We start from the raw sequence: 12467 nt of genomic DNA on the forward strand, positions 1-12467 counted from the left end.
AAATTAGAACACCACATGATTTTTTTTTTTAATGTAAGTTAAACTTCACTTCTTTATTTGGACTCCTTGACTAGGTAGTTGCAACACTTTCAAGATAAAGAATTCTATGCCATTAGTTGACTAGTCTTCTTTGTCCTTAATTGGCCAAAGAAAATATATGATTCCAAATTAAAGATTGATATAAAAATATTGGAACAATAACGTGTGGAAAAAATAAATCGGGGGGGGGGGGTGGGGGTCTAATATTAGCATATTCAACACAATATTGGAAATTTGCTAATATAATAATAATAAAGAAGACAACTTTACAAACCAATTTTTCTTGATATTAATGAGTCATGAAGAAAACATTTCTGTGTTAATTAATTTTGGGTTGTGTCATATCATGTTTTCTTCACCTTTAATACAACTAAATTCTTGAACTCTTTACTATAGCATTGTATGGATGGTTGTTACCGATTAGTATTGTATTGTTAGTTTAAATGTTATGTTTGCTTTAAGGGGAAAAAAGAGGACTTTCCTATATAAAGTAAGGGAATCATATTCCAAAAACTCTTTTTCAACCTAACTACCCAACCCTGACTGAGGATCCGACTCTTGACCCTAATCAACAACCTGGTTTCTAAATCCAACTCCAGACCCAACTATTGATCTGGAACCCAACTTTGACCTCGACCCAACCTAGAACCCGACTCCCTACCTCGATCCCAATCGATGACCGGACCTCGCCCCGATCCTTATCGAAGACCCGACTCCCGCCTCAATTCAGACCCTGATCTAGGACTCAACTTTCGACCCGACTCTCAGTTCGGACCATGAACCCAATCCTAACTCCAATTTGAGATCCAACTCTCGACCCTTACATTGGATCAACCCCGAGTCGAGATCCAACTCCCAATCTGAATTCCGACCGGAAACTTAACTCTAGATTTTTATATTGAAGTTAAAAATTCCTAATATTGAATATTTGTAAAAAATAAATAATAAATAATAAAAGCTATAACAAATATTACTTAAATGGGGCAGAAAAATTAGTACACCCCATGAAATTTTTATATTTAAGTTATTGGTTCACTTCTTTGTTTGGACTTCTTGCAACTAGAGAATTCTATACCATTAGTTGACTTAAAGTCTTCTTCAAAGAAAAATTATGATACCAAATTAAAGATTGATATAACACAATTGAAAAAATAACGTGTGGAAAAAAAAGGGCCAATATTAGAATATTCAACATAATATTGGAAATTTGCTATTAATAATGAAGACAACTTGACAAATCAATTTTCTTGGTATTAATGAGTACTAGTAAATTAGTCAAAGCTCTGTGATACCAAAATTCCTTTTTCAACCTCCCTATCTGTCACGCCCCGGGCCTACATCCTGGACATGGCCGGCACTCGAAGACAATTGCTGGTCTCAAGCGAACCTTTGGCCTGACTTACTGACTCAGCGGAAGAATCTAAACATTTTTATTATGATCAAATGGACTTTAGTAAAATAACTCAGAATGTTTAATAGTCAACATTCAACTTGGCCAAAATGACAACTCAAGTCTCAACATTTGAAATGATAATGTAAAGACACCTGACTACTAACTATCTATGAAGCCTCTAAACAACTGAGATGGATGTCGGGACATGACCCCCAATCATCCTAACAAATGAAATACTGAAAAGAACTAAAAGCAATAAAGGAGTCCTCCAGAATGCAAGGAGGCTCACCACTGACTCTGGAGTGCTCAACTGGATCAACGGGGCACTGGATGCCGATCCTAGTTATCTATGCTTGCATCATAAGACGATGCAAGCCAACTGACATCAGTACATTGAATGTACGAGTATGTGATAGTTGGAATGCTAAAACAACATAAGCATGAAAGAGAATCTGAAGAAATTACCTGACTCAACTTAACTCAACATAACTGAACTCATCTCAATATAAAATAATTTAAAAGCAAGTGCAATATAAGGAAAAGTTGTTTAAAAACATGATGTCAACTCTGTGTATTTAGAAATACAATAACAACTCTGTATGTATGCAAAAATATAATATGAACTCTGCTTGTATAGGACTCAACTCTCGATCCGACTCTCAGTTCGGACCATGAACCCAATCCTAACTCCAATTTGAGATCCAACTCTCTGCCCTTACCTTGGATCAACCCCGAGTCGAGATCCAACTCCCAATCTGAATTTCGACCGAAAACCTAACTCTAGATTTTTATATTTAAGTTAAAATTTCCTAATATTGAATATTTGTAAAAAATAAATAATAAATAATAAAAGCTATAACAAATATTACTTAAATGGGGCAGAAAAATTAGTACACCCCATGAAATTTTTATATCTAAGTTATTGGTTCACTTCTTTGTTTGGACTTCTTGCAACTAGAGAATTCTATACCATTAGTTGACTTAAAGTCTTCTTCTGTCATTTTTAGACAAAGAAAAATTATGATACCAAATTAAAGATTGATATAACACAATTGAGAAAATAACGTGTGGAAAAAAATAAGGGCCCAATATTAGAATATTCAACACAATATTGGAAATTTGCTATTAATAATGAAGACAACTTCACAAATCAATTTTCTTGGTATTAATGGGTACTAGTAAATAAATCATATCAAAATTCTTTTTCAACCTCACTATCCAATCTTGACCGAGAATTCGACTCTTGACCCTAACAAGAGCCCAACTCCAGATCCGGATCCGGACTACGATCTCAATCCAACTCAGGACCAGACTCCCGATCCACCCCAACTCTGATCAGAGCCTCGACTCCCGATCCAGACTTCGATCTAGGACTCAACTCCTAACCCTATTCCATGTAGCATCCTTTTGATTATTTTAAAAAATATATATATAAATCTATGCTCAATTATACATATCTAAAACACAAATTAAAATTCGTTAAAATTTCAGCCATGACTAAATATTCGTGTAATTTTTATAACAAATGTTACTTAAATGGGACAACAAAATTAGAACACCACATGATTTTTATTTTTTTTAATGTAAGTTAAAATCACTTCTTTATTTGGACTCCTTGACTAAGTAGTGGCAGCACTTTCAAGATAAAGAATTCTATGCCATTAGTTGACTTAAAGTCTTCTTTGTCATTAATTGGCCAAAAAATATATGATACCAAATTAAAGATTGATATAAAAATATTGGAACAATAACGTGTGGAAAAAATAAAGGGGGGGGGGGGGGGGGAGGTCTAATATTAGCATATTCAACACAATATTGGAAATTTGCTAATATAATAATAATAAAGAAGACAACTTTACAAACCAATTTTTCTTGATATTAATGAGTCATGAAGAAAACTTTTCTGTGTTAATTAATTTTGGGTTGTGTCATATCATGTTTTCTTCACCTTTAATACAACTAAATTCTTGAACTCTTTACAATAGCATTGTATGGATGGTTGTTACCGATTAGTATTGTATTGTTAGTTTAAATGTTATGTTTGTTTTGATTGTTATTTATATTTTATTGTAGCGTATCGTTCAAATTCATAATTAGATAACAACAAAAAGTCTCATAATGTGTAACAACTGATTTAACGCGATCATGTCATTACCTTAGTGTTTTCTTCTCATTTTGTTTTTGCTTATTATTTAATAATCTTATTCTTCTTCAGGAAAAATTATATAGCACGTAAGATAAACTTGTGATATGTATTTACTTTACATTAACTATAGTTTAAAAGAATTATAATTCATAGTTATAGTTAAAATTTTATAGCAAATTTCTCTCACTCTGTGCTCGCCTTTCTCCCTCCTCAATTGGCAGAATACAATCTATTCAAAAGTGACTGATATCATTAAAATAATACAATATGAAACAATACGTAACACCATCCAAACTGGTTAAAATTTGTGACTGGAAAAATTCATCACAAGTTCCATTTTGTGATGGAATATTAATATATGATAATTAAACAAGTAAAAACTCCATTGAGGATCATTCTCTTAGAACTAATCACTTCACATTACTTGTTTCATCACACATTTTCATTTTATCAATTAAATGTTTGTGACAAATTCAAATGTCTGTCACAAACTTTATTTTTTGAATAAACATCATAAAATTTAGCATGAACTTGATATTTTATTCAGAACAACACGAATTACGTACATAATATATGATGTCAAGCAACAATTACGTCTATTTTTGCAGAATCAGAACAACTCTCAAGCAACTTCACAGACTCAGTTGAGCTTATTGAAGAACTAATTAGATTGAATTCCAATGAACATGGTTCCCGCGATTCAGAGGGCCTGGGAGGCGTTTGCAGTGCTTGTAATTCGCCTTCAAGCATTTCTACTACTTTAGTCATTGAGGGACGATCAAGTGGATTCATTTGTATGCACCACAAAGCAACTAAAGTCAGCTTCTTTATGTCTTCATGTGTCTCGTCTAGTACTTCAATCTCCTTTCCCTTGTTGAGTTGATCATAAATCCAATGTGGGAAGTACTGGCTTGACATATCCTCTCTGACTGCCGAGTTTGTTTTCAAGCCTAAGATATCAATGAGTAACATTCCAAAGCTATAGACATCTGCCTTATAAGATATTGGACCAATGCTTCTGTTGATCAACTCTGGAGCTACATAACCAATTGTTCCCCTGGCTGCTGTTAAGGTAACAATGCTCTTATCCGTCGGGTATGATTTTGCAAGACCAAAATCAGACAGTTTTGGAATGAAATTCTCATCCAAAAGTATGTTGTGTGGCTTGATGTCAAAATGTAGAATCTGAAAGTCACAACCTCGATGCAAGTATTCAATACCTCGAGCAACTCCAAGAGCAATTTCAAACTTTCTGTCCCAACTTAACAGTTGATCACCTCCTCTTTCTCGCGGTGTGATGTACTTTTCAAGTGATCCGTTAGGCATGAAGTCATACACGAGAGCACGCTTACATCTCTCCGCACAATAGCCAATAAGTTGTACTATGTTAACATGATGAATCCTCCCGATTGTGGCAATCTCGTTGATGAAGTCTTGCCCATCAGCTTTGGGCTTGCTCAAGATCTTCACTGCTACATTAGGACCACTTTGAAGCTTGCCTTTATATACTGAACCATAACCTCCTTGGCCTAGTTTCTCTTTAAAGTTCCTAGTCATCTTTCTTATGTTGGAGTTGGAATATCTAATGGGCGCGAAATTGTTCTCACCGTGCAGGAAACTTTCAATTGCATCATAAATCGACAAATGCCTTCTTCGTAACTCAATCATTAGAAATACAACTATGCATGGAAATAGAATGACTCTTGTCACAATGCTAAACCCTGTGTACAACCATCACAAATAAACAAGAAAAGTTTGTGAACGGTTAATTTAAAAATTCAACCACCAATGTCTGCTTCATTTCGACATTAGAATGATTTCTAGTAATATATTTGAAAGACGAAAGATGTGAGTTACCAGCTATGGGAAGTATCCATGGGATGATTGCTGCAAAAACACCAACAAGTTAATCTAACTTGCAACTAGTTACCGTTAAATAAAACAGAATTGACAATAGAAGTACGACTGCTTACTTGCAAGAACACGGAGAACATGTTTTTGTTCAACTTGATAGTGGTCATCCAAAGAGAATACAGAACCGAAAGAAGAAAAAAAAAACATTTAAGACTTGCACAGAAAAATTGCTAAAATTGTAAGCTTTGCAGCAAAATGACATTGGGAACAATCTTACCACACGGCGTTTTGAAGAATCTAAAATTGTAAGCTTTGCAGCTGTAATCCACACAACGAACAGCAGTTGAATTTTCCCCTACACATACATAATTCTCGGGGCACTTGCCGCAATAAACGTTTGTAAACCATGAAAGCTCAAATCCATATGCCAAAGCATTATGCAAACTTAAAATAGAAATGTTGGCATTTGCATCCTGAATACGCCATGAAGTCATTGACATGAGGTCTACAGTACACCCGACTTTCAAATCGGATGGTGATAATTTAGTCATGGTTGCATATGTGTGTCCCTTAAATGAATCAGAAGAAACATTGGAAGCATAACTCCTGTTGAGACAATTAGTGATTTCCACAAAGACTGGAGAATTTAAGGCAAATGGACAGCTGAAGAGAGTGATTGGTACTGTTAAATCAACATCATCAGACATTGTATATATACGAGAATCAAAATAAAAAAGGGCAGTGTAAATCGTAAACGAATTCTGAGGAAGAGAGCAAATAGCTTGTTCTCTTATACTAGGATCTACAAGGCGGATGGTGGAGTTGTCGTAATTGATGGCTTGAACATAGTAGTAGTTCAGTGATCCATGCCAATTACGTGGAGGTATTGGTAATATGGTGTGATCTCCTTCACAGCTCAATTCATAATTTTCAAGGCCACAGTGCTTTGGATCACTTTTCAATCGAAAGGGATAACTGATGTTATGAATATGCCCACAACTAGAAGGAACACACTGCTGTCTTTGTTCTGCTAATGGGGTTTCTGAGAGGTACATGAATATGAATATGAGGATTGTAAGAAGAAACTTGGTTACTACAGACATTATATTTTTATTAGGTCTTCCCTACTGGTGCCAAACCAATTAAGTCATTAAATCCTAAAAGAACAATGGCAAGTCTTCATCAAGTCCGGTAAGTCATTAAATACTACTTAGACCATAAAAGGAAATAATATGAATTATATATGGTGAATGTTTTAGAAAGAATTTATTTTATGAAATAAGAAAATATAAATGAAATAAGAAATAATATAATAATAATGAAGAGAGAGAAATATATTCCTTTTTGGTGTAAAATTTGGTGCAGTGGGTTGGAGTTGATTACACAAAAAATAGTGTTGATACCAAATTTGGTGCTTGGGTTGGAGATGCCCTTAAAAGAAAGGCATATATAATACATAAACATGTTGTTTAACTTGGGTTCCATCTGGCATCTATGCCCTCCAACTTTGGTGTGCACAAGTAAACACTTAAGCTTGTAATAAAGTTGATCAAGTAACCATACACATAACTAATAATATAATTACCTTAGAATTTACCACATTCAGTCATGTCAGAGAATTTGCAAAAGTATCTACAGAATGAATGATCTTACAAATTTTGTGCAGAAAGTATCACATACAATTTTTGTGCAGAAAGTATCAGATACAATTTTTGTGTAGTCTAGGGAACCTTTGCTCTAGCAGTTACAAGTTTCTAGTCATCAACAGACCAATTGCGTACAGGCAAATCAATTGTGCCCCAAAGTAACGTATTGGACGATGTTGTTACGTGTGAGGAGAGGCCTCCTATACCACTGTAAACATGACTATATGTTGGAAAGGTAGCAACTGAACAAATAGAATTAATATGCACAACAGGGGAACATTAATGCATAAACCACTGCCTCCATTGATCTATGCAAACAAAACATGCTACTCATATCCATCAAAATTTCTTGAAAATTATTCATTTGATCTGCTAACTTCAGGTTCTTCAAACTTATCCCTGGATCCCATATGGAAACAACCCATCCATTTCCAACTTGCTCGTAATTTCTATGAATACATGTACTACTTGGACATGATTTCTTTTGGACATTTTATCAACCAAGTAATGTATTAAAGCATAAATGCATTGTACAAATCAAGCTCTCGAGTATACTCGAGGATAAGAAAATGTAGTTCTACCTATGGATTGTCAAGTACTTGAAAGTACGGAGTTTGATTTATCTCACAGTTCATACATTAACTTCCTGGATTACAAGTTCAAATGTTCATTCCACGGAATACCTATTACCTCCCACCAACAACAAGTATCAGGTAACTCTATCCATCAAGACTAAGAGTTTAGAACAGATGGAAATAAATCGCCTAATATTTCATTAAGCAAAAATATGTAGTTAAAATTTCAATGTAAATTCTAACATTGGGATTTGCTGTTAGTCAAAGCAACAACATACCCTGATTACCTTAGAGCATATGAAAAATTTAAAATATTAAACTAATCTACTTCTAACTCTCTTTAAAAAGAAATTATCCATGATTATGTGTTATACTTGAGATATTTGCTGCCACTTACACCTTATATTTACAGAAAAATAAACAATTTTAACCATAGTACTAAATACATGTCTTGCATTCATATGCTTGGTGTAAATACAAGGTACGAGTAAATTTTGTCCCAATGACCATTTTGGTCAGCGAATCGAGTCATTTCATTAATTTATCTAAAAACACAGCATATATCCTAAGAACTCCCCAAACAAGACTTCTTGCCATTCCTAGTTATTATCTTATATACAAAACATCACAAAAGCAACACGAAAGATTGCCAATTGGAAAAAATGCAGCTTTAACTTCTTTCTCCAGCTTTTGCTTCACTGTCCAGTTTTTCCTCTTCTCCAGATTTGTGTCACAAACTCAGAAAACATTCAAGAATCAGCAAGTTACGCGAGAACTATTTAACGTCTGTTCTTTCTTGCCTTGGTTGTCATTTACATTGGCTGGTGGAAAGCAGATGGATGTCATCTTCTCTCAGGTTGCCAGAACTTGCAAAGACCTTTGAGTCCTACAAATCACCTATCACATCACTCTAAAATTTGGACCAACTCTGAATTGATCAATTGAATGGGAAAACACCTTTCCTCTTTCGCTTTTTCTCCATTCCTGCTCCTGTGGCTTCCCTTCCGGGTTCATTTCATGCCGAACATGTCTCAATATGGTATGCATCTCGTTAGAATCTGAATAGGTAGAAAGCTTCCATAATTGCATCTCACTTCCTTTAGCATGCCACAGAGAGTAATTGAATAAAATATATCCACACCAAACCAAGTATATATGAAGAGAGAGGGACATGAACAAAATTAACTTACAGTTGAAACTACTGCCAGAAGAGCAAGCGACATTTTCGGAATTTCATTTTGGGCTTCAGTTTGAATACTTGACCTCAGGTTGAGAAAAGCCAGTCTACAATCATGTGAATTTCACGATTCCTATATGTTGATGCAAGCACATCAGTGAAGCAGGAGAATGACTTCTCGAATACAGATGGAACATCATTTTAAAAACTCAAATCTTAGATTGCACATACATCATTGCTTGTAAATTTGTCTGATAACTTCAAGGATGGCAAAAGCCATTCCGATAAATAGGTGGGCTGCTTTGGATATTTACTATCATCTGCAGCACAACGAGAAATCCAACTTTTTATTCATCATAAGAGCAAGAAATTGTCTTGGCCTAAATGTTTTGAGCCATACCTGAAGGTCGCACAAGTATTCTATGTGAAACAAAGGACTGCAACAACCAGAAAAGATTATCAAGGTTAATGAACCCCTTAAAGTCCAATGTTCAATTGAAGAAAAACAGTTATATAAATGTGGATTCCTGTCAAATCTCCCACATTCATTTATATATAGATGATTGGGTGTCGTTTGTATAAAACCATCTTTTTGTAGGTTTTCTACTTTTTGGAATACTTCTTTTATACAGGTGCCTCTTTATGCCCACGTTGTTAATAAACTGTAACTTCAAAAATACAATGAACCTGGGATTCTTGTCAAAGGCTGCAACCGCAAGACATAGAGGGGGAGGTCATAAGTGTCTACCGTAAAATCGATTTTGACAGAATGAAAAAGCATCAATTTATGGAGCACTAATTTCAGAAGCTCATGATTCCTGATGTTTAAGGTCAAAACATCAAAGGGAAAATACACCAAGTACTCAGACATTCTTCTGAAAGAGAAATACACATGTTCTTCCAAGCTTATTTTTTGTAAAAGCATTTCATAAACAAAAACTTTCCCAGCATAAAAAGTCTGTCTCCGACTTCATCCAAAAAGCTGCAATGAATAAATTATCAAACTAAATTTGCTGCTCCCTGAATCAACATACCATGCATTAACATTTCTTTTGATGTTCAACCAGAGAGGTGTTATGAAAATTTGCAACTACTCCTATATAGCTATAGTGCCTTTCTGTTACCTATTTCTCATCTATACATCACAGTCCAAACTTTATTCATACCAGGAGAAAGGGAAGTTACTGACACTCTCTTTCATAAATTATGTCCGACTTTCCAAACATTCAAGGTCTATAGTGGAAGATTTCAAATTCCATCTGATTCGTAATAAACCATCACTTGCAAGAACCACCAATTTCGGCAGAAACTCCACCATTCTTTGATTGTTTCTGTTTTAGTTTCTGGATTTTGTTCCTTTAGCACAACATTTTCAATATAATAGTCTTTCCATCCGACTATATATTTGCAAGATATTAAAACTGAAATATTTCCACCCTATGTTATATTTGCAAGAAATTAACACGACACACATTCAGTGCTGTGAAGAGCCCCACATTGTCCCTTTAGGGATGAGAGGTCTCTTTATTATGGCTTGGGCAATCCTCAGCTTGAGGTTGAGTTAGGGCCAAAATTCATTTCTTTACATGGTATTAGAGCAGGACCTATTCCATTTCTCATTTCCGATGTTGGGCCCCATACTAAATTGTCCACGCACCAAATGTCCAGAACTGGGTATGAGGGGTGTGTGAAGAGTACCACATCGTCCTATTTCTTTTCAAGTGTTAGCAAGGGGAAAAGTGGAAAAAAATTGGCCCCAATGTCTATTGGATCTGCTGTATGAATCCTTACTATATCCATTTCAGTTGAACCCATTCCATCCCAAAATTCAAAAACATGGCCCTTTTGAGTTCTCTTCTGTTTCCATTGACAGGCAAAATTGTTTTTAAGAAAAAAAACTAAAAGATTCCTAGCAAATATTGAATCTAATATCTTTGTCAAAAAAAATATTGAATCAAATATATTTCTCCTATATGAATTTTTTACTTCCATTATGTTCCTTATTTTGCTAAATTGATTTTAGGTCCACATTGTCTTCCAACACTTCAATCAGGATGGTTCGTCCTCCACTTTTCTCAGTTCATCTCTATTAACAAATCACTATAACTTTAAAAAGAAATAGTTTATTATAATGCTTAGCCTGAACAAGATGCCCAACAAATGATTTTTTTAGATAGGAAAAGATATCCATTAACCATCGCTAGAATTTCTTTCTCTGATAGGGCACAAGCAGATGCAAGAGAACCCTCTACTATAGAGTGAAGTGGCTGTACTAAAATTTAGCTAGAACATTTGAACTCTTGCATTCTTAGGTTGCTATGCTATATGGAACACAATGGATCCTTTCTCTTTAACTAAAAACGAAGAACACCAAAAAAACAAAAGAATATGCTGGCTATACACAAGATTTTCATATATAATATGGTTACCTGCCATACTGAAGGCATATACTCCCGATACAGTTGAGCATTAGTACTACTCCTAATGGTCCTTGAGTCCAAGTTACTCTCAATAGACAACTGCCCTGTACTCCTGTTTTGAGTGGTTGCAAATTAGAAAACGATGAAAGTGAAAAGAGAACTATTTGTATGATTTAGCAGCTTAAAATCGTCAAGAAATGATCTTTGGAACAACTGAACAGTTTCATAAATATGGTATACAAAATGATCCTAAATTGATACTTTCAAAGGTGGACAAGCTCGTAACCACTATTGATGATCAAACAGATAAAGTCCAGTACATGTTACGTTACTCTATGTTGCTCGGACTCTTCAATAATGTCAAGGGGTGTGTGTTGGATTCACCAAAAGTAGAGTATTTTTGGAGAATCCGACACAGGTGCGGCATCGAAAGTGAAGAGTCCGCGTAACTTAGACGTTACTTGAATAGTTTAAAAATAAGTCAATCAGAACACAAACTGTCCAAAGCAATGAGCCCAGAATATGGAATTAAACAAGGGCACATTTACAGACAGACAGCACATATTGAGCTTTAATTTTTCCACCACATTCTATACACAGGATACTTATCTGGTCATTTGTAACCAGATTTTAGTAATGTGAAATACAAGATTTATTTTGGAATTTGGACAAAGGAAATGAACTGAATCCAACCTAATAACTTCGCGAGATGTAAATTTATCCTGTAAACTTGCTGCTTTTGTAGTTAGAACAAGCATCGGATGCACCACAAGAATCTTCTGGATCTCTTGAACGGCAATGTCTGATACACTTTGCAAAGACAGACTTCTCCTGGTAATAAGACGAATACGTAATGCTAAAATACTCAATTTGAGAATAAGAAGCAAAAAAGAATGGTGCAACCTATACAGAAAGCAAAGGAACATACTGAATCCTTTTCTCTCCTAAGAACCAAACCAAGTGTTAACATGAGGAGTGCTAGGTGAAAAACCTGAACAGACGAAAACAAACAGAACGAAACTTGTAACCATATATATCGTACTTCATTAGATGACATGTGAGGTTACCAAAACCACAACCTGCACCACCCCAACCTCCAGGAGAAAGAAGAAAAATAAATGACAACTGAACAACTAGGGTTTATTCAAAATGGTGGCGCTAAACAACAAAAACAAAGAAAAAGACAATTGAACTGCAACCTTCATTATAGGAATAGA

The 12467-nt window shown here is 34.9% G+C and overlaps 3 protein-coding genes across 3 annotated transcripts in view; all 3 read right to left on the bottom strand.

Moving 5' to 3' along the window:
• Positions 1-4097: 4097 nt before the first annotated feature.
• On the bottom strand, positions 4098-5477 carry LOC125812550 (rust resistance kinase Lr10-like). The gene is made up of 2 exons (XM_049492030.1): positions 5436-5477; positions 4098-5299 (listed from the first exon to the last, which is right to left on the bottom strand). Exon 2 carries the CDS (start codon positions 5244-5246, stop codon positions 4158-4160), a length of 1089 nt encoding a protein of 362 aa, XP_049347987.1. The 5' UTR covers positions 5247-5299; positions 5436-5477; the 3' UTR covers positions 4098-4157.
• A 185-nt stretch (positions 5478-5662) lies between these two features.
• Positions 5663-6535, bottom strand: LOC125812511 (uncharacterized). The gene has a single exon (XM_049491987.1). It carries the CDS (start codon positions 6533-6535, stop codon positions 5663-5665), a length of 873 nt encoding a protein of 290 aa, XP_049347944.1.
• A 2511-nt stretch (positions 6536-9046) lies between these two features.
• Positions 9047-12467, bottom strand: part of LOC125812513 (DNA repair protein XRCC2 homolog) — a 102673-nt gene continuing 99252 nt past the window's right edge. The window contains exons 8-9 of the mRNA XM_049491988.1: positions 9231-9267; positions 9047-9150 (exon numbers count right to left, since the gene is read on the bottom strand). Of these exons, the coding sequence (XP_049347945.1) occupies positions 9047-9150; positions 9231-9267 (141 nt within the window). The remainder of the gene's footprint in view (positions 9151-9230; positions 9268-12467) is intronic.

This window comes from Solanum verrucosum, unplaced genomic scaffold (genome assembly GCF_900185275.1).
Source record: "Solanum verrucosum unplaced genomic scaffold, falcon-dt-bn FXZP01000120.1, whole genome shotgun sequence".
Taxonomy (NCBI): Eukaryota; Viridiplantae; Streptophyta; class Magnoliopsida; order Solanales; family Solanaceae; genus Solanum; species Solanum verrucosum.

Excerpts from the sequence above, each read along its gene's own strand:
- LOC125812550 (XM_049492030.1), bottom strand. The coding sequence starts at position 5,246 with ATGATTGAGTTACGAAGAAGGCATTTGTCGATTTATGATGCAATTGAA.
- LOC125812511 (XM_049491987.1), bottom strand. The coding sequence starts at position 6,535 with ATGTCTGTAGTAACCAAGTTTCTTCTTACAATCCTCATATTCATATTC.